The 20,369-nt window shown below is 38.1% G+C and overlaps 1 protein-coding gene across 1 annotated transcript in view; it reads left to right on the top strand.

Annotated features, from left to right (window-relative positions):
* Positions 1-1,551: 1,551 nt before the first annotated feature.
* LOC114137032 (potassium/sodium hyperpolarization-activated cyclic nucleotide-gated channel 3-like) overlaps positions 1,552-20,369 on the top strand; it is a 30,437-nt gene continuing 11,619 nt past the window's right edge. The window contains exons 1-3 of the mRNA XM_028005518.1: positions 1,552-2,933; positions 15,666-16,089; positions 19,075-19,236. Of these exons, the coding sequence (XP_027861319.1) occupies positions 2,275-2,933; positions 15,666-16,089; positions 19,075-19,236 (1,245 nt within the window). The 5' untranslated portion in view covers positions 1,552-2,274. The remainder of the gene's footprint in view (positions 2,934-15,665; positions 16,090-19,074; positions 19,237-20,369) is intronic.

Genomic DNA, 20,369 nt, shown 5'->3' with positions numbered 1-20,369 from the left:
AGGGTTTAACTTACGGAGGAGAAAATGAAACTAATAATTTTGATGTCTCTTTCAGAGTGATTTCACGGAGGTGGCCAGATGGAGATCACTGATGAACTTCAGGGTGTCGTACCAGAAATTAAAGCCACAAGTTTTATCACACTGTTGTATTTTATTAGCAGTTATAGTGCAGGTGTTAAAATGTGGCACAAAACAGACAAGAAACGATCGCGATGAAAAAAATTCCCAGCTGTGACCAAAATCCAGAGGTTTATTAGAGACAAACTTCACCATAAACCCCAAAGACCACAGCAGGTAGATTACGGGAATAAAGATTTAGAGAACTCTAACTCAGAATTAGGTTATAAGACAAATGGACTTTATATGTAAAATGAAATCCCTGTTGAGGATCATGGGCTGATTATAGATCATTTCTGCCTACGTGTCATGATGTTCTGTTTGAAGAGGACCCAAATGCAGAGAGTAGATTCGAAGATTTAATAAAAAAAGAAAAAAAATGAACGAAGATTTTACAAAAAGCGATGGGAGAACAGGGAGCCAGAGGAGAACAAAAAATATCAGAAACGAACAAGAAGCAAGACAGGGCGAACGAAATCTAATTTAACTGGAGGAACTTATAATTAAATTCAAGGAATAAGGAAATTGGGCTGCACAGTGGCACAGTTGGTAGCACTGTTGCCTTGCAGCAAGAAGGTCCTGGGTTCGATTCCCGGCGGGGGTCTTTCTGCATGGAGTTTGCATGTTCTCCCTGTGCATGCGTACGAATGCATTCCCTCATTTCGGTACGAAACAATCCAAAAGTTTAAAGTCCAAAAACATAACTGTCAGGTCAATTGGTTTCTCTAAATTCTCCCTAGGTGTGAGTGTGTGTGTGCATAGTTGTTTGTCCTGTATGTCTCTGTGTTGCCCTGCGACAGACTGGCGACCTGTCCAGGGTGACCCCCGCCTCTCGCCTGGAACGTAGCTGGAGATCGGCACCAGAACGTCCTGACCCCATTAGGGACAAAGGGTGAACAGAAAATGGATGGATGGAATAAAGAAATTGTATTAGATCTCAGTGTTTGCACCAGTAGTTTAGTTGGTAGAGATAGAAATTAAATTTCCAAGTGAACCCTGAACTCCAAGGCAGGTTTTCCAACAGAGGTGGGCAAATTACCAAAGAACTGTAAACTACTTCATATTTTTACTCAAGTAAAAGTAAAAATGTATCCGTCCAAGAAATTACTCAAGAGTAAAAAAGCATACTCAAGTACTGAGTAACTGATCAAATTATCAATCATTTAATGTTTAAAGATTACATCATCAAAGGGACAATAATATAAAGCTAAGTGGAAATTTTAACCATCAAAGTGGCAATAATTCATGAAAATAGAAAATACAAAATCAGGCCAATGAAAATGTTTCTAAATCAGTTTATTTCAATTTGAAACTTATGAAACTTTAACAAAAACGTCAGGTGTGTGTCTGGTGAATTTTTGGTTAAAACATGTTTGTTTTTCATTCAGTGGGGAGAGAAAACAGACATTTTGCTCAATTAAAAGTAAAAAAGTACATGTTTTCAAAATAGTTACTCAAGTAAAGGTAACTGAGTAAATGTAACGAGTTACTCCCCAACTCTGTGAATATTTCCCTCCAGTTGTCCTGGCAGGGTGGGGTGGGCGCATCCCGTCTCCAATGGCAACCCGATAGATCAGTTCCATCGATATTCGCGTTATTGGAAAGCAGGAGGCTTTTCGGGGAGGATCAGCGATGTCGACGCGCTGTGGATGTCTGTGCCAGCTGCGTGCGTGCGTGTGCGTGTTCACCTTGCACTGAGAGGGAGCTCGGGTATTTCGGAGAGGTGGAGATGCTGCTTTGTCATTGAGGACCTCAGCAGCAGCAGCATCAGCAGCAGCAGCATTATTCTCCCACTCCGGCACGTCCGACGCTCAGCATGCTGCATCCTGATGCGCTCCCGGCCGCGCTCTCTCTGCCTCTGTCTCTCTCAGCCCACCTGGATTTTCTGGCGTTTCTCGTTTTTTTTCCAGCCTGAAGCGGCTGCGTACCGTCGACTCATGTCAATGTTTGAGCCGGAGGAGAGCGGCACGTCCCAAGTGTCAGGGAAGATACGACCCATCCTGCGGATGCGCTGTTGCTGCTTTGCCTCCAGCGGGAGCCCAACTGTGTGAGATCCATGATTTATCCCTCTGTTTTCTGGGGCTGTCCTAAGAGAGCACCCGCTTCTTTCTCCTCTTCCTCCTCCTCCTTTTCTTCTTCTTTTTTTAATAAATAAAAATGGAAAGGTTCCAGTCTTCCATGCGCAAACGGCTCTACAGCTTGCCGCAAAACATTGTGCAAAAACCCACAGTGACTGACAGTGAAGGAGACAGCGGCGACAAGGACACCAGGAGGAAAAGTATTCGGCTAAAACATTTGTCCTCTCTGTCTCCCGCAAGCAGTTGCAGGAGCGTCGAGGAGGCCAGGAGCGAAGACTTGGAAAGGGACGTTTCAGGGCTGAAGACCAACTTGAACGGGGACTGTGGCTTTTTCCGGAGCAGCATCTCTTCCATCACCGGGAGGCATCCTGCGGGCTCGGATCCAGCGGAGCAGCGGTACCTCCTGCCGGAGACGGACGCCGGGGCCAGCGAGAGTTCACCCGGGGACCCGGGGGACCAGGACCGGGCGGCGGGCGGGCTGCAGGTCGGCGCACCCGGGCAGCCGTCCGTGTTCGACCAGTCAACTTTCATCAAGTTGGAAGGCGCGGACCAGGTCATACCCGAAGATGACCGACTGTACCAGGCCGGCTTCATGCACCGACAGTTCGGGGCAATGCTCCAGCCGGGAGTCAACAAGTTTTCCCTGCGGATGCTCGGCAGCGAGAGGGCCGTGGAGCATGAGAGGGAACGCGTGAAGTCCGCAGGCTTCTGGATAATCCACCCGTACAGTGATTTTAGGTAATTTATTACCACAAAAGAGACATTTATAGGCTGTGTTGATTCAGTCAAAGAGTTAGACTGGTCATTAAAAACATCTTAAATCTGTTTTAATAACAGAACATGATCAGGAGCCTAAACTCCTGAAGAATCGTAAATGTCTTCGAACTAGTGCTGAAACGACTAATTGGATTATTGGCGATGAATCGACTGTTAAAGTAATCAACTAATTTAGCAATAAGGAATTGTTAATTGGACTCAAAAAAACAGCCAATTAATGAAAGAACAACTTACTCAGAGAGGCAATTAAGCCAAAAGTGTACAAAAAATATAAAAACCTTTCGTTTCATGGAAAAAACCCCTTTTTTTCTCAATATGTTCTCCCCAAAAGTCCTCAAGTGGCAGTTTTAGCTTCACTTGGTTCAAATTCTGTGGGAAAAAAAACTTATTTAATCAGTTAATCCAAAAACTTACAAACAAATTACCTCTACACTGTATTGATGTTAAGTCAAGATGTTGATGTTAGACGTAATTTTTATTAATTTTTATTTTTGCTGCAGATTCATCTTTTGCTACAAATAATCAAGCGTTTATTTTCTTTTTCGAAAAAGGAATTGAATCATTTGTTTATTTGTACACTTTTTGAAGAAGGTTTAAATGAAAATCTCCAGAATTGGCCAATATTTTTTTTATCCGATTAATCAATTAATCGTTCAGATGATTGATTAATCAATAACAAAAATAATCATTTGCGGCAGACACATGGGAGGAAGTCGGAGTACCCTGAGAGAACCCAAACATGCAGAAAGATTTGAACCTTAGATAAATTTACATTGAAGCTGCGAAACCATGCAAGAGCAATTATCACCAGCAAACGTTTGATGTAACAAAAAGGACTTCCTCTGCAAACAAAATCCTCTTACATTCTGCCGGTCACTGTGCCGCTTCTAAAGCACATGAACAGGGCGTAAGCTCTTCTTGCGTCCAGCCTGGAGATGTGTGGGCGTGCATGTGCACAGGAGCAGTGTAGCCATCCAACCCACTAATTTTCTTATCAGCTTTTTTATGCCTTTATTACACTCATCCCTCATAATTCCCTAATTTTCCCAGCCGCGCTGCACCATTTCCCTGCTCGACCGGATGTGTATCACCACCACCAAGGGATTTTCATGACATTTAACCTTGAGGTTCCCTGTCATCATATTGTACGCTGATGTGTGTCACTGCAGGTTTTTTTTTTTGCACTCATCTGAATTGCATTTTTTTTTTCTTTCTGTGTTTTCAAGCGGTGGATTACAGAAAGCGTAGCAGCGGCTTGGAAATGGGGTAATCAAAATAGGGTAACATGACCATTCAAGATATTAGAAGCACACATCAGTGGAGATTATTACAACACAATTAGTCTAATGGAGCGGAGTCGGCGTGGACCGGGAGGGGACACACCACAGGACGCAGACAGACAGACAGACAGAAAGATGATGCAGAATGAAAACAAGAGAGATTGAAATGGGAATGATTTGGTGAGGAATCAGGCCGTCCAGCTGTTAACTCTGAACTTGTGCTGTGAGGTGTTGTTACTTCAGGGTCTCTTTGGGTCACATTTTGTATCAGGACGGGTTTTTAAAAAATTTATTTTAGGCTCTTAGATCAAATTCTTTTCAGCCTTTTTAAGTTGCAGCTCTGAAGATTATAGCTGGATTTTGTTTTTCTTTTTTTTTTGTGGCTTTTATCAGTGCGAGCATGGGAAGTTCTGTTGCTGCTGCTGCAGCAGACATTCGTCTTCATCCATCCATCCATCCATCCATCCATCCATTTTCTGTTCACCCTTGTCCCTAATGGGGTCGGGAGGGTTGCTGGTGCCCATCCCCAGCTACGTTCCGGGCGAGAGGCGGGGTACACCCTGGACAGGTCGCCAGTCTGTCGCAGGGCAACACAGAGACATACAGGACAAACAACCATGCACACACACACTCACACCTAGGGAGAATTTAGAGAAACCAATTGACCTAACAGTCATGTTTTTGGACTGTGGGAGGAAGCCGGAGTACCCGGAGAGAACCCACGCATGCACAGGGAGAACATGCAAACTCCATGCAGAAAGACCCCGGCCGGGAATCGAACCCAGGACCTTCTTGCTGCAAGGCAACAGTGCTACCAACTGCGCCACTGTGCAGCCCCATTCGTCTTCATTTGTGGGAAAATATAAAAAGAGCAGCGAACACAGACTGAGTCAGCTCACCAGTGGAATAAATACAGTGCTGTGAAAACAAACCTCCCCGCGCTACACATTTCTTCTGTTTTTACTTTTTCTATTTTTATCAAAAATGCTTCAGACCACCATATTTAAAGACAGAACTGGACAAACAATATGACTGAAAAACTTACCACTATATAATCGTTTCATATCAGTCTATACTGATCATTATTGATTAGCTTTTTGCTTTAAAAATCTGAAATATTGCCAAACTGGTGATGTGACCTTTTCTGTTTTGTCCACAGTTTTTACTCCATGATGTTTGTCATTTTTAAGCAGTTATGAGGCAAAAAATGAAACTGCTGCTGCACAAGTTACTCAGCAGGTTGTTGCTAGGTAACCATTAGTTACTCAACAAGTTGTTGCTAGGTAACCAAGTACTTGATTCCACCAACTTTGCTTAGCTGGCTGTGAGAGGTTGAGCAGCTAAAGCATTTCCTCTGCCTACATCTCCCAGAATGCTGTGCGGTTCTGGATCAGAGTTCAGTGAATATTCTGTCAGATGTATTATCTACTAATATTGATCTCGTGTTTATCGGGATGTTGTTGTTGCGCAACACCCCCCCCCCTCCTTTCTGTCTCTACTCTCTCACTCTCGTACTTCCTCTTCTGAGAGGGGAGATGTGCTACCAGCTCTCCGTCTAACGCAGGGGTGGGCAACTCCAGGCCTCGAGGGCCGGTCTCCTGCAACTTTTAGATGCATCTCTACTTCAGCACACCTGAGTCAAATAATGAGGTCATTAGCAGGACTCTGGAGAACTTGACTGCACTTAGGAGGTGATTCAGTTATTGGATTCAAGTGTGTTGGACCAGGGAGACATCTAAGATTTGCAGGACACCGGCCCTCGAGGACCAGGATTGCCCACCCCTGGTCTAACGGGTCCGTTGAGTTTCCTAAATCTGCTGGGATTTACCCTGTCCAGAACTGAAGTAAACTCTGTTTAAGCTGGTTTCGAGAAACGATTCGCCTGGTTATCTGACGGCCTACATCCAGGTGTCCCACCCTTCTTCCCCCTGTGAATTAGCCAGACTGAGCAGCCTACAGCCAACTAGTTTCACAGAGCTCACCTGTTAACGGTCGCTCGTTCTCTATTTTACAACTTGCATTTGTTATTGAACCAGGTAGGTTTTAGTGACTCGGGCGAGTCCCAAGGATGATGTTTTACATTTGGGCTACCAGCAACCTATAAAACATTTTCCACTTTTTCCTCTCCAGAATCAAACATCACAGCTATTTTACAACCATCAAAGAACTTTAAGGTGACTCATTAACTGAATGTCCACAACATCTTTAGATTTTCTTTATGCTAAATATTTTATTAGTAAGGCATTTTTGCAAGGGTCAGTACAGCTTAATTCAGTAGCAGAAATAATCAAATAAGTAAAATCAATCATCTAGTCTATCTTTCCCTACTGCTGATACTGAGAACTAAAAAAGGGAACCTTTGAGAGAGACGGACGGAGTTTGGCGTTTCGAACCCCAGACCTGGCTTGATGATGCAGGTCCGATGAACTTCTTCTCCGCATGGATGGTGAGGTCACACAGGACTTGGTGCTGGCAGGAAAAAAGGCACCAGTTCTTCTTCCTTGTCTTTGTCTTCATCTTTGTCTTTGGGGTCTGAACCCAGCCGATGAGAGAAGTGCGATTCGAAGCCACAGATTGTGGGCCAGACGGGTTGGTCTCCATGAGCAGGACAGTCTTCGGCTCCGTGGCTCCGGCTCTTCTTCAGCTGCAGAGTTCTTTGTCCATCTCGATCTTGGCTCGGAGCTGCCCGGAGGATCCAACGAATGGTTCCTCTTTTGCACCCACCTTTTATAGGGTTTATCCACCCCCCTGGTGCGCCTGCACCGGCTTAGACAGATGATCTCATATCCGTCACTGTCTTAAGAGACATCATGTCATGATGTCTGTGCCAATGTCTCAGGGCTGCTCAACCTCCTGTTTCCATATAAGGTGCTGATCATCTCTGCTCTCCTGTTAGTTCCCGTTTCCCTTAGCCTGTCACCTTTCACCTACCATCTACCTCCAACATATCAGTGATGTTTAATTGCAGTTTTATAACCTTTTACACCATTTCAAGTTCAATGTCAAAATCACATTTATATCACATTTATTTTCTTCAGCTTCTCTGATCTAGCATTCATTTATGATTTTATAACCATAACTTATTAGTTACTCTTATTATAATCTTAATGTGAGTTATTACAGATGTTTTTCTGAAAAGAAACCAAGAATAATCTATTATTCTAATTATTTGATACCAAAGTTACATTTGCTTGTTTTTCTTATAAGTGTTCTCACAAATATAAGTGTAAGTATTATTACAAGTAAATCAATATTAATATAAGTATTTTACTTTGAATCTTATCAAATTACTCAAAATGTTTAGATTTAATTTTTTAAAACTTTCATGCTTTAAAATAAGGAATAGTCTCAGCTATTTTTATAAATCTGCAGGCTGGAAACTTACTTCCTCTTTTTCCAGGAAACCTGCTTTTCCTGTTTAATGACTCTCTCTGACTGACTATGATTTCTTATGATTAGATAGAAAAAAGTAGAATTAAAGCAAAGTTTGCATGAGACAAAAACAACACACACAACCAGATTTATTTTATTGACACTTAAGTCTACTGTTGGGCCTTGATGTCACTTGAGTGATTCATTATAAAGATAACTTTATTTATTATTACTGTTAAACTAACTTTATTGACATTTAAGTCTACTGCTGGGCCTTGATGTCACTTGAGTGATTCATTTTAAAGATAACTTTATTTATTATTACTGTTAAACTAAAATCTCCAGCATGGGGAAGTGGGATGAGCTCGGATTTTCTTGACAATGTATATATTGTTATTGATTTGTTGTTTAGCTCTATTTAACGATACTGTATAAACTATGCAGAAACTCACCATATGCTAAAATATATTTCACCCCTAAACCTAATTACTTTGGCAGCAGCAACAGTGAGTCTTTTACATCCCAGTGGAAAACGTTTGGTTCACTCTGGTTTGCAAAACTGATTGGACTGAGTATCTCAGTTAGATTTAAGCACAGCCTTTGACTAGGCCACTCAGAAAGCTTCAATATGTTTTGTTTGAGCCATTCAGAGGTGGACATCCTGGTGTGGTTTGTCCTGTATCATTGTCCAGTTGTGTTTGAGCCAAGTTATTATAGATAACAAAAACTAATGAAATAACAAAAACTGACACTGAAAAAACTGTAATTAATGGGGAAAAACTATAACTGGAACTATTTAGTCCGTTTATAAAACTAACTAAAACATACTGAACATATTATAGATACAATATGCTTTGTTTTCATTCTTATAAGTCCATTTGTTAGCCTTTCACACTGATGTGAGCTTGATTTTTCCCTCCCCACACAATCAGTTTACATCAGCTAACAGCAAATTACGGCGCGCCACATTAAGCCAGCCTGCAAAAGGTCGACCGCAAAAGTTTAGGAGAAAACACCAGTCAGTCGGTTTTTCAAGAATAACTCAATACATTTTTTGAAAATGGTGTCTTCTGTTGATTATTACTTAATTGATGTAAACATAATGACAATATAAATACTTTGACCTTTTAGAAATTAAGAAAAACTTGAAAAAGCTAAAGCTACAACAATAATTAATACAAACTAAACTAAAACTGAACAATATTTAATTGATAATAACTAATTAAAACTGACTGAATTAGACAAACAAAAATTTACAGCAAAGTAAAATTTAACTGCAATGAAAAAAACCCCCCAAAACACTCTGAGAGCCATGATCTGAGCCGAAGGTCATGAATGAAGCGCTGGACTTTATCCTTCAGGTTTTTCTGTGACAGAAGGATTCGTGGTTTCACATATTACAGTAAGTCATTCAGGTAGTAAAGGAGAAAACTTTCACCGCCATGTTTGACTTGTTTTCTACGTGCCAAACATGAAACAACGTGAACTTTCATAGAGTTTGGTCTGCAGACGGAGTCACCCTAAAACTCCAATAGTCTCTTTTTTATTGTTGAATCGTGAAAACAAAAAGAAATAAAACAAAATCTTTATTTATTTTGAGATAAATAAATATATGCCAGAGGAAAAAATAATAATTAAGGTAATTTTATTTATATAGCAACAAGGCAGTTCTAAGTGCTTTACATCAATTAGAAAGAAATACAAACAACACAACCAAAGGACAGATAAAGAGGTTTTGGGCAAAAAATTGCACAAGACTAAATATTGTCTCCCCTTGTTTAAGAACAATAAGAATAATAATTCTTATAATTGTATATAATAATAATAATTGTAAGCTAATAGGTGTTTCTCTGGATCTTAAGATGTTGGTTCCAGTTGTTCTGGGTTGAGTTCTAGGTTTTTATAAAGCTAAATGTTGGTTCTCCAGGTTTGATTCTTGTTTTGTGTTGCTAAGTAATAAACTAACAGAAGTTTCTCTTGGTCTCGCTCCGATATTAAAGTGTAAAGGTAAATGTTGAAATAATTACTCCACAGTTTATAAAAGTAATAAACATATGCAGGTAACTGTTGGTTTTGATTAAGAAGAAAACAACCAAAATAATATCATAAAAGCAATCAAAAATAAAAAACAAAACTTTCATATCCAGTTCGAAAAAGTGTAGGACGAAAACGAAGCTTGTTAAATCTTTCCCACAGATATCCCACTTTATACACATCTACACATCTTATTTCTACTCTTCCTAAATTATATCTGTACAATTAATTTATTATTATGCAGTCTAATGCTGCTTACTGTCCTCTCTCCTGTAACTTTTTCATTCATCTTTAGCAAAACAACCAAAAACAAAACATACACGACACATCTCATACATGCAGCCATGTTTAATCTGCGTCAACAGAAAGCCATCTGATGCTCAATGTTTGCTTATATCTATGTAATCAGACTGACTTTACCTGAGTTAAGTCTGACCTGCTGAACTCTAGATGTTGTTTTGGATGTTTTGTAGCCTTCTTGATGACGTATTGATGAACTCTTGGAGTAGTTTTGTTAGGCTGGTCTTCTCCTGCAAAAACATGAACTCTTGCCAAGTATTTTTGGTTTAGTTTCAAGTGCAAGTATCTTAGTACACTTAAAATAAGTCAACACTAACTTACAAGGAACTTTTCAACAAGATATAGAGGCTTGTTTTAAGTAAATAACTCATTAATTTTGATGTTAAGGTGCTAGTTTAATTTTAGCAGATAGATTAACTTATAGGAAAAATGTCTTGCCATAAGTGAAATAATCTCCCAATGAAGCAAGTTTTTTTTCATCAATATTAAGAAATTGTTTACTAAAAAGTTACTTCTAGGTTAGTTTGTCTTATTTCAAGTGTACTAAGATATTTGCAGTAGAAACTAGAGTAAAAGTACTTGGTGAGATTTTGTGTTTTTGCAGTGGGGAAGATTCAACACTTGTTTGTGTTGTTTTAGTTTGATTTTTTTTAAATTAATTAATTAATTTATTTTTTGCCAAAACAAATTTGGGCAAATAATGACTTAGGCCATTATTTTAGGAAGGTGTCAATATAATTTCCCACAAATATCAACATTCCACCATTAAAAAAAAAAACTTTCACATTTTTCTATTTTTATTGCTAAAATTAGAAATAAAACAGTAATTCTTTATAAATGACAAATAAATCCCTGTAGTAGATATTTATCTTTTTTTTCCCAAAAGGTGACGTTACATTTATGCCTTTAACCAAGTTTTATTTTATTGAACTGAGGATGAAAATGTTTCACTGCTTCACAGCAAAACCACAAATTCCTACCAAGTATTTTATGGTCAAGTTTCTTGTGCAAATCCCTTAGTATACACTTGAAGTAATTATAAGAAACTTTTTCTCAAAATAAAAGAGCCAATAATTCCTTTATATTGATGAAAAACTACTAGTTTCATTGGCAGATTATTTCAGTTACGGGAAAAATGTCTTGCTATAAGAGAAATGATCTGCCAATGGAACTGGTACGTTTCCAACATGTTAGCAACACAAAAAGTACAGAATAAAATGTAAAGATTCTTTTTTCCACAGCCGTGTATGTTGTGGTCTTGTATCTTTTTGTCTTGTACACTAGAGAACCAAACGCTGTTTGTGGTCGCAGGAGCAGACAAACTGAACTGGCACGCTGTGCAAATATGTTTAATATGATTGCTGGAGGGCCTGAGCCGCAGTACAGGTGTGTGTTAAGCCACTGAGCTGCATGCAGGCTGTTCTGCTTCAGCTGCGATCTGCCAGTGAGAGATAAGTATCTCTAGTACAAATGTGATCCCTTTTTTCAGCTGTCCTGATTGATCTAAGCTCCTTTCACCATTTTAAGCCTTGTTTTGTTCACTTTGCCTGTAACTCCCCTGACTTTGTGCTGTCTTAACGTAGCTGCACGCTAACCCAGATCTTGACAGATTCCTCAAACAACCGTGAGCTGTAAGAGGTGTTTTAACTGAAAGTCCTCGCATCAGAAAGTTTCTCTCCATGCCATTGTGTTGCATGCTGGGAGCCGGTGAGCGAACAAGTAATGCGCGGTCCATTTCAGACCTTTATTTTTATTAATTTATTTATTCTTCATCCAGCTGTTCTGCAGCTCTGTGACGCAGGGCTGAGCTGTAATGCTAACTACTTAACATCTGGCTGATGGGAGCTGACTTCTGGAGATGACATGGATTCCCAGGAGATAACGGTGGATTTAGCCAGAGTGGGGACGTGCAATTAGGACCAGTGTGTCAGCGCGGAGACAACGGGCCAGATGTGGAGAGGAATGCAAATGCTTTGTTTGGCAGAGAACAACAGAAAGCTGATTAGGACAAATGGTCTCCATCCCCATCGTTGGTTCCTACTTTTTGTTCAGGTTCTAAATAATTAAATTCAAGATAAAGAAGTTGAAGCTGTTCTCTTCTCTGCTTGTAGGACAGGCTTAATGACTGAGGCTCTTTGTGACCAACCAGCAGGTCAGGGATTCACGTTCAACCGTTGCTAAGCTGCGGCAGCGGGACCCTTGAGTGAAGGCCATAACCCTATCAACTTTGTATCGTGGCTGACCCTGTTCTTTAGCTCCGAGCTGAAATTTCTATGTAAGGCCAAAATGTTACTCCATAAAGCCATAAAAACTTTTATTTTTTTCTCCATATTATAGAAGCACCTTCATGTGTGGTATAAAGTTGTTATGTGTTCACACTGCAGCCTGAAGTGACCCAATTCCGACCCAGAACTTTCCATTTCTAAATTCTTGCTGGTTTTTGGGTTGTTGCCAAGTTGCAGGGTTCAGATTCTTCAGCTTTAGTTCACATTTTCCTTAAGCTCATCTTTACACTTCCACCCTGTTGCTTTAAAATGGATGTTTTTCTTTTCCTGGCATGTAGTTTAATTTATAAGATACTACTCTAAACTACTCAGTTTTATATAAATCTGTCCAAACATATCTCTCCTATAAGTTCTGTTTTTTGTCGAACATTAACGTTAAACTTATGAAGTCTCGTTCTGATCGTCCTGCACTTGCACATCAAACTTGCTGTAGTTCCTGAGCTGACAGCCTTGTTTCTTTGCAGACTGTTATTATGGTCTGCTTGTCTGGGTAAACTGGTTTGGACGGCAGCGCCTCAGCATGTTGGCGCGTTTTGAAAGCCATTCATCTAAAGAATATCTTCAGTAGAACGGCTGATTTTAAATTCTTTAAATTTTTTACCAGATTCGCAAACTGTCTTTCTGAAGGCTTCAGGCAGCTAATTTGAGCCATTTTAGGTTTTAACAGTGGCCAAAATTAAATTCTCACGATAATTTCTTATTCTTTCGATATAAAACAATACATTAACTGAATTGTTGTGTAAGTGTTTGGTTTGTCTTTGATTAACTATGAAGTGCTGAAGGCATTTATTAATAAAATTTGTCATTTAGATCAGAATTTAGATTCCGAACATCAGGAAATAAAACACAAATAGTTTTTAATCTCCGTTGTTTTTCTATGAATATCTGTGTTATCACAGAACTGTAGATAAATGAGTGAATTTATTTATTTATTCAAGTTTATTTGGTAGGGACAGATACACTTTGACATAGACAAACTGAACAAAACAGCAATCCCATGTTTAATAGTGCAATAGCAACAGCTAATTGGCAGCACTTCTCCCTAGATGGGTTTTTAAAAAGTACCTCTAAAAATTGAAGTGATAATCATTTAAAATAGCACAGCATAATGTTGACAACATCTACAAACAAACAGTGAAACATAAAACATCAAAAATGAGTACAGTTCTGTTTCTCACATAACCAAAGTTTTGTTTGTTTCTTGAACGTACAAAAACTTGTTTACGGACTTTAAATCATCAGGAAGTGAGTTCCAAACTGCAGATCCTCTCACGGACAGGAGAGCAAAGGTGGTTCTTCAAAAGGGGACATTACAATTTCCATTTGCAAACAAATACAGAATAAACAGACAACTAAAACACAAGAGTTCATTAAGGCGTTTTACGTACCTTGATGCATATTTTTATCTGTATCTCTTGTCTACCTGTTTTGTTTTGTATCTTCTTCCACAGCCACAAAATGCTACATTTTTAGTGCCTTTTTGCTGGAGTTTGACTTGCTTAATGTAGAACAGCTGGTCCAACTCAGACTTCTCACATTCCCATCCCATTTCCTTTTTTCCATGAACCTACTGGGTGCTAACGGCATATTTTGCCGTCAGTGGGTGTCTCGATGCGATGCGTGCGTCCTGGCAGGTCTCTCTCTTCACGCCGAGGTTTGTCCCGAACATTTAGGTGTGCCAGAACTCCAGCTGGATTGATTAGAGGTCAATTAGGTTTCAGAATTGGACCAGACCTGCGATCTCATACAAAACCAGGCCTGTAAAGAAATTAAGAAAAAAGCTCGACATGTTCAAGCTCCCTTTTCTCATAAAATACTTGATTGAGTTTAGATGCAAAGTAAATATTAGAATAATATCCAAACTTTAATTTGATGGTAATATAGAATAAAAGATGCACTGCAAAAGCAAAGTCTTGTCAAGTATTTTTGGTTTAGTTTCCAGCGCAAATATCTTGGTAAACATGAAATCAGACAAACTAACTTAAAAGTAACTTTTACTTGTTTTAAGTAAATAATTCCCTGATGTTGATGGAAAATTACAAGTTCAGTCAGCAGATTATTTAATTAATAACAAGACATGTTTCCCATGTTATAAGTTAATTTATCTGCTAATGTAACCAGCATTTTTTCATCAATATTAAGGAATTATTTACTTTAAAAAAGTCTCTCCATCATGCTGAAAAGTTACTTTTAGGTCAATTTGTCTAATTTCAAGTTTCCAAAAATATTTGCACTGGAAACTAAAAACAAAATAATCGGGTAAGATTTTGTGTTCTTAATAAATTGAAATATTTTCAGGGTCCTATATTAAAGTTAGTAATTTTTTAACTATAACTGACTAAACTTATTTTTTTTCTGTTTTAAAAATACTAATTACACTGTTTATAAAAACTGTATTTGCTTGTGGGCAACTCAAGTTATTTGCAACAAAAACAGTTTTTCTTTTTAAAGCTGAATTATGATAGGTTGTTTTGTAAATTCAACAATTTCTTGCAATTTTATGCTGAATCAATTTATTTTCATTGTTTTTTTTTTTTTACATTATTCCACAGAATTTTCAGTTTCAGAAGGAGGCTGCTTCTGGCTTCACACAAATTATTATTATTACTATTATTATTATTATTATCTTTACGATAACACATGGAAAGAATCGTATCGGAAATGCATCTCATTTCCCACACAGCTCACACTGGCTCTGTTGGAGTGTTGACTGGACTTATTCAAAATAATTCTTCTGTCCCTATTTGTTCGTGTTCACAATAATTTATAAAAGCATTTCTCCTAAAACAATTGCTAATATTTTCATCACTGCTGTCATTTGAAACTGTCCAGAATTTCCACTCACTCATGCAATTGACTCTGCACTTACTTCGATCATCTAAACTCCAGAAAACAGACGACTTGTGAAATGATGCCTGCCTAAGAAAAGCATTAATTTATTTTGCTCATTGCACATCCATCCTTCTTGCTGTAGAAAGTTGTTTAATCAAATTTAGCTTCTGTTATCTGGGGATAAATGCCTTCAATGCATTTCTTTGCTTTGTTTGTTCTAACCTTTGGCAGAAAAAATACTCATACGCATAAGAAAACAAAACAAGAAAAAAACATTCTGTCGGATTTTACTTATGATTTTTCTGTAAACAATTTTGTTGACAGAGACTTCATGATTCATTTTACTTGTAGTTTTGTTTATTTATTTAGGATATTTCAGATGTCTTCCAGTTCCAGTGTTAAATGTTCATTACAATTGACAGTTTATTGATCTTTTAGACAGTGCTCTTGCATTATTGTGCCAATATATTACTTGAAAATGGTCTCAAAGCAACAATATTATTGTTTATTGCAATGACTTCAGGGACAACGTATTGTGAAGGAAAATTTATCGTCAAAGGCGTGAGCCTTATTTCCACCACTGTTTGCAGGTTTTACTGGGACCTGACCATGCTTCTGCTGATGGTGGGAAACCTCATCATCATCCCCGTGGGAATCACCTTCTTCAAGGACGAGCACACGCCGCCGTGGATCGTCTTCAACGTCGTGTCGGACACCTTTTTCCTCCTGGACCTCGTTCTCAACTTTCGCACTGGCATCGTTAAGGAGGACAACACGGAGATCATCCTGGACCCGCACCAGATCAAAGTCAAGTACCTGAAGAGCTGGTTCGTTGTGGACTTTGTCTCCTCCATACCTGTGGACTACATCTTCCTCATCGTGGAAACTCGCATAGACTCTGACTTTTACAAGACGGCCCGGGCCCTGAGGATCGTCCGGTTCACCAAGATCCTCAGTCTGCTGCGGCTGCTGCGTCTCTCCAGACTCATTCGCTACATCCACCAATGGGAAGAGGTAGATCTTCATTTTACTATCCACCCTGATTTAATGATTCCGTAAATTGTCTAATTTGTCTGAAATGTTGCTAACAATGGCAAAAACATTGCTGAGTTGGTAACAGTGGGGTAACTATTGTTAACTGCAAACGTGCAGATATGACCTGGTGGGCCGCTCTGTCAGTCTTTTACTCTCTCACAGCAGAGAAAAACAGGACAGTGGTTGATATTTAGACATTGCTGAGGTAGAAAAGATTAACGGATAAGATCGGCTTCACGTCTAAGTATCAGCAGATCACCAATATCCCAGAATTAAGGAAATCAGCACAGATAAATCGGTGCACACCTAATTTTAGGCATTAGAAAAGCTTATAAATTGATGTTAAAACAACATTTGAAAGTTGTTTTAAAAGTTCATAATATTATGAAAAATGTTGCCCTTGTGGAAAGATGGTGGTCCCTCTTTATACAAGACAAAACTCAGGTTTTTAAGAAATGGCCACTTATCAATTTATTGTTAGTTAATCTATAAGATCGAGCAGGACAAACTTTAGATTAACTTGTTAATCAATAACTTGCACCCCTACTGTAAACATTTAGACTGTTTTCTTTAGCTCAGGAAAGCAACAAGCACTTGCTGTTTCTAGATAATAATGTTTTGTAGAGATCAGATTTGTGCAGCTGGTTTCAGACTTCTGGTTTTTGTAAAGCTTTGATAAGCTAGTACTGATTTAATGAGATTCCTATTTTCCTCTCTTTTTTAATCAATCATGGGCTGGATACTGATGTCCAGCATCATACTTTCAAAGCTTTACAGTTTCAAAACCACTACAATTTTCCATAATACTGTCTCTACAGTTTAAAATCCTGAGATACTATAGAATCGCTCAGGGAGTTTCTTCTAGCTTCATTGAGAAATTTATCTTTCTACCACTTGGTACTGTGCTCTACCAGGAGGATAAACCTTTCTTTCCTTCCTTTCCTTCTTTTTTTCTGAAGAAAAAGAAATCTGGTATTTGTTAATACTGCTGCTGTTGAAAACCCCAGACACTCATGATGTAACTTTTATAAAGAGAAAAAAAATAGAAAAAGAGCATACACTTAATTGCAGTTAATGTGTTATTGGAGAGTAGTAGGAGAATGAAGCAGAATGAGCTTTTTCTGAAAAAGGCCAGCTTGATACAAACAATCTAAACATAGATCAGATTCTACAGTTGTTTCTAACTCACTTACCAAAAACGTAGATACCATGCACTGGAGGATGCCGAGGACTTTATTTTTAATAAAATAAATTTTATTTATAAATAACTCAGTAAATTACTATTACTATGATTGGGTACTGTCCAAAAAGAAACCAAGGATTATATTTTTGTCTATTCTCTATCAGTTAGAACGCAGGGGAATCCTCAGACCACTCCGTCAGAAAGCGGTCGCTGTAAAATATAGTTTATATTATTCTAAAATCTATCCATCAATCAATCAATCACCTTTAGCTTAATCCGGCGGTAGCAGCCTAAAGAGAGAGGCCCAGACTTCCCTCTCTCCAGCCAACTGGGTCGGTTCATCTGGGGGAATCTCAAGGCGATCCCAGGCCAGCCGAGGAACATAGTTCTGGGAGAAACTTTCCCTGCAGAGAAACTCCTCCATTCCACTGCGATTCATATTATTTTGAAATTTAGACAGATATGATTTAATCACCTAAAAGACATTTTAAACTGGTTTCTACATGTTCGATTGTCAGTTAATATAGTTAGCATCACAAAACCAGTTGACGGTATATCCTAGAACAGAGGTTCCCAGACAGTACTAGCTTCTGGCAGGGGCTACAAAATATGTAAATAAACGTAAACTTTTAGAATGTTTTTTCTCACTTTTATTCACTATCCAATGGGATTGGACAATAAATCAATAACAATATCTATTCTGATAAATACTTGATCAATATCAATAGTTAATACCTTTTATAAAATATTCAATCTTTTCGCTGAACTCTGATCCAGGTAAACAAGGTTGCAGGAATCGACTTGCTCACTCTCTCTGTGGTTACCTAGCAACTCACTCGTTCTTTGGTTGCCTAGCAACAACCTGCTGAGTAACTGCCACAGCAGCAGTTTGAGGTTTTCACCACTGTGCTTCATAAATGCTTAACAATAAACAACAACAGAGTGGAGTGAAAACGGTGGAGAAAACAGTAAAGATCACATCACCAATTGCAGATATATATATAAAAAAATCTAATCAATAATTATCGATATCAAAGAGGCTAAATACATCCTAGCTTGCGGAGCAAAGTAGTTGGAAAAATTTGGCAGGCAATCAGAAAGATAAGCATGGCAAATAACATTACGCTATCTTATATCGTATAGTAATGATTAAAAGACAGATTAGCTTTTATATAAAAAAATATAATTAAACATTTATGATAAAAAAATTTCTTAGATTTCTTTTTTTTTCAGGTTTTTTCTTCATCTTCCCTCCCACTTTCTGAGGTCCCTTCTAGCGCCGCCTGGTCCAGATTTCTAGACATGTTGCTAAAAATCTAGGTTTTTCTTTTAAATTACAGCTTGTGTCCTTCTGTGTCTTTTTTTGCATCATTACTACCCGCTCACTGATACTGGAAATAGCTAACTTTAAGTCTTCTTCACTCTGTAACAGCGACAACACTGAAGAGGGATGTTGTCAGCACAGCCTGGTAGCTCTTAACTTGATGCGCACAATATTCAGAAAAAGATTAGATTTTTCCATCCTGGCTAAATGATGCTAAAAATATGCCAATTTCTTGGTGCAGCTTTAATTTTTAAGCTGCTTCTTTGAGGCAGTGCTTGCCCACGCTGTATACTAACTGATTAAAACCACTTAAACAGCCTCTGCTGCTCTAAAATAGATGCTGCACTTCATCTCAGATCCCCAAATGCCAGGGAAGAGAGTTAAAAATCACAAGTTTATTTTCAAAGTGTGAGCGTTTTATCATGTCTTGTCTCATTATGTTTCCCGTTCATTGTAGGTCTTTCACATGACGTACGATCTTGCCAGTGCCATGGTGCGAATCATGAACCTGATTGGCATGATGCTGCTGCTGTGCCACTGGGACGGCTGCCTGCAGTTCCTGGTGCCGATGCTGCAGGACTTCCCTCCGGACTGCTGGGTCACCCGGAACAAGATGGTGGTAAGAGAATTATTGGGCAAATTATGTTCCTTTTAAATACAAAATCCCCAAATAACAATGTGAAGTCATTATGTTGTATTCAAACTAGGGCTAATTATTATTTTAGTTATTAATGAAGTATAGCTTATCCTGACGATTAATCGATTGATCTCATGATTAATCGACTATTGTGGTGATTAATTGGATAAAGAAATTGCTTAATTTAAGCCTCTTTTATACAATATTATATAAACATGAAAAAAAAACAATAAAATTTTTTAAATAAGAATATACTGTGTATATATATATATATATATATATATATATATTTATTTATTTATTTTTACTAAATTGCAGCATTTCTTTAGTGTGCTAAGCTATGTCACTTAAGGAGTTCTGGGTAGGTGTGGAAAATAAAAGACCACATAAACATATACCTATAAAAAGTAAAATCAAAGAAACTGATCATTTTGAATAAAATGGATATTGTTTTTTTATTGTATAAACTACTGACAACATGTCTCTGAAATCCTAAGCAAAAATATTTTATTTATTTGCAGAAAATGAGAAATGGTCAAAATAACAAAAAAGATGCAGTGCTTTTAGACTTTAAATAATGCAAAGAAAACAAGTTCATATTCATTTAGAAACAACAATATTAATGTTTTAACTCAGGAAGAGTTCAGAAATCAATATTTGGTGGAATAACCAGGAAGTTTTTAATGGGGTTCATGCAGTGGGCTCTTCATTTTTTCCAGAGCTGTAGTTACAGATAAAGGATTGTTTTATATCTTAAATGCAAAATGTATATATTTTGTATAGTTTTATGTTATTTAAGGCTCTGACTATGTTGCTCTTTCAGCAAATGCCCTTTTTACAGTCTGTATAGTCCAGTTAACGATTAATCAATTACTAAATTGGTTGATGATTATTTTGATAGTCGATTAAACCGATTAATCGTTTCACACCTACAGACTTAACAGGCCATATTTGAAGATTTTCTATTTCTCGTTAACATATTAAATATTAGTGTTTAAATGACAAAATATTTTTACTCTTTCTGTCTCTTCTTGGGCATTTTTCTTTTCTGATCCTCTGTGTATTGATTGGTGGAACAGAAGCTAAAGTAACTGCTAGCATGATATTAGGAACAC

The sequence above is a fragment of the Xiphophorus couchianus genome, chromosome 2 (genome assembly GCF_001444195.1).
Source record: "Xiphophorus couchianus chromosome 2, X_couchianus-1.0, whole genome shotgun sequence".
Classification (NCBI taxonomy): domain Eukaryota; kingdom Metazoa; phylum Chordata; class Actinopteri; order Cyprinodontiformes; family Poeciliidae; genus Xiphophorus; species Xiphophorus couchianus.
Note: the sequence above shows the minus strand (reverse complement) of the source record. Positions and strands in the feature narration are given on the sequence as shown.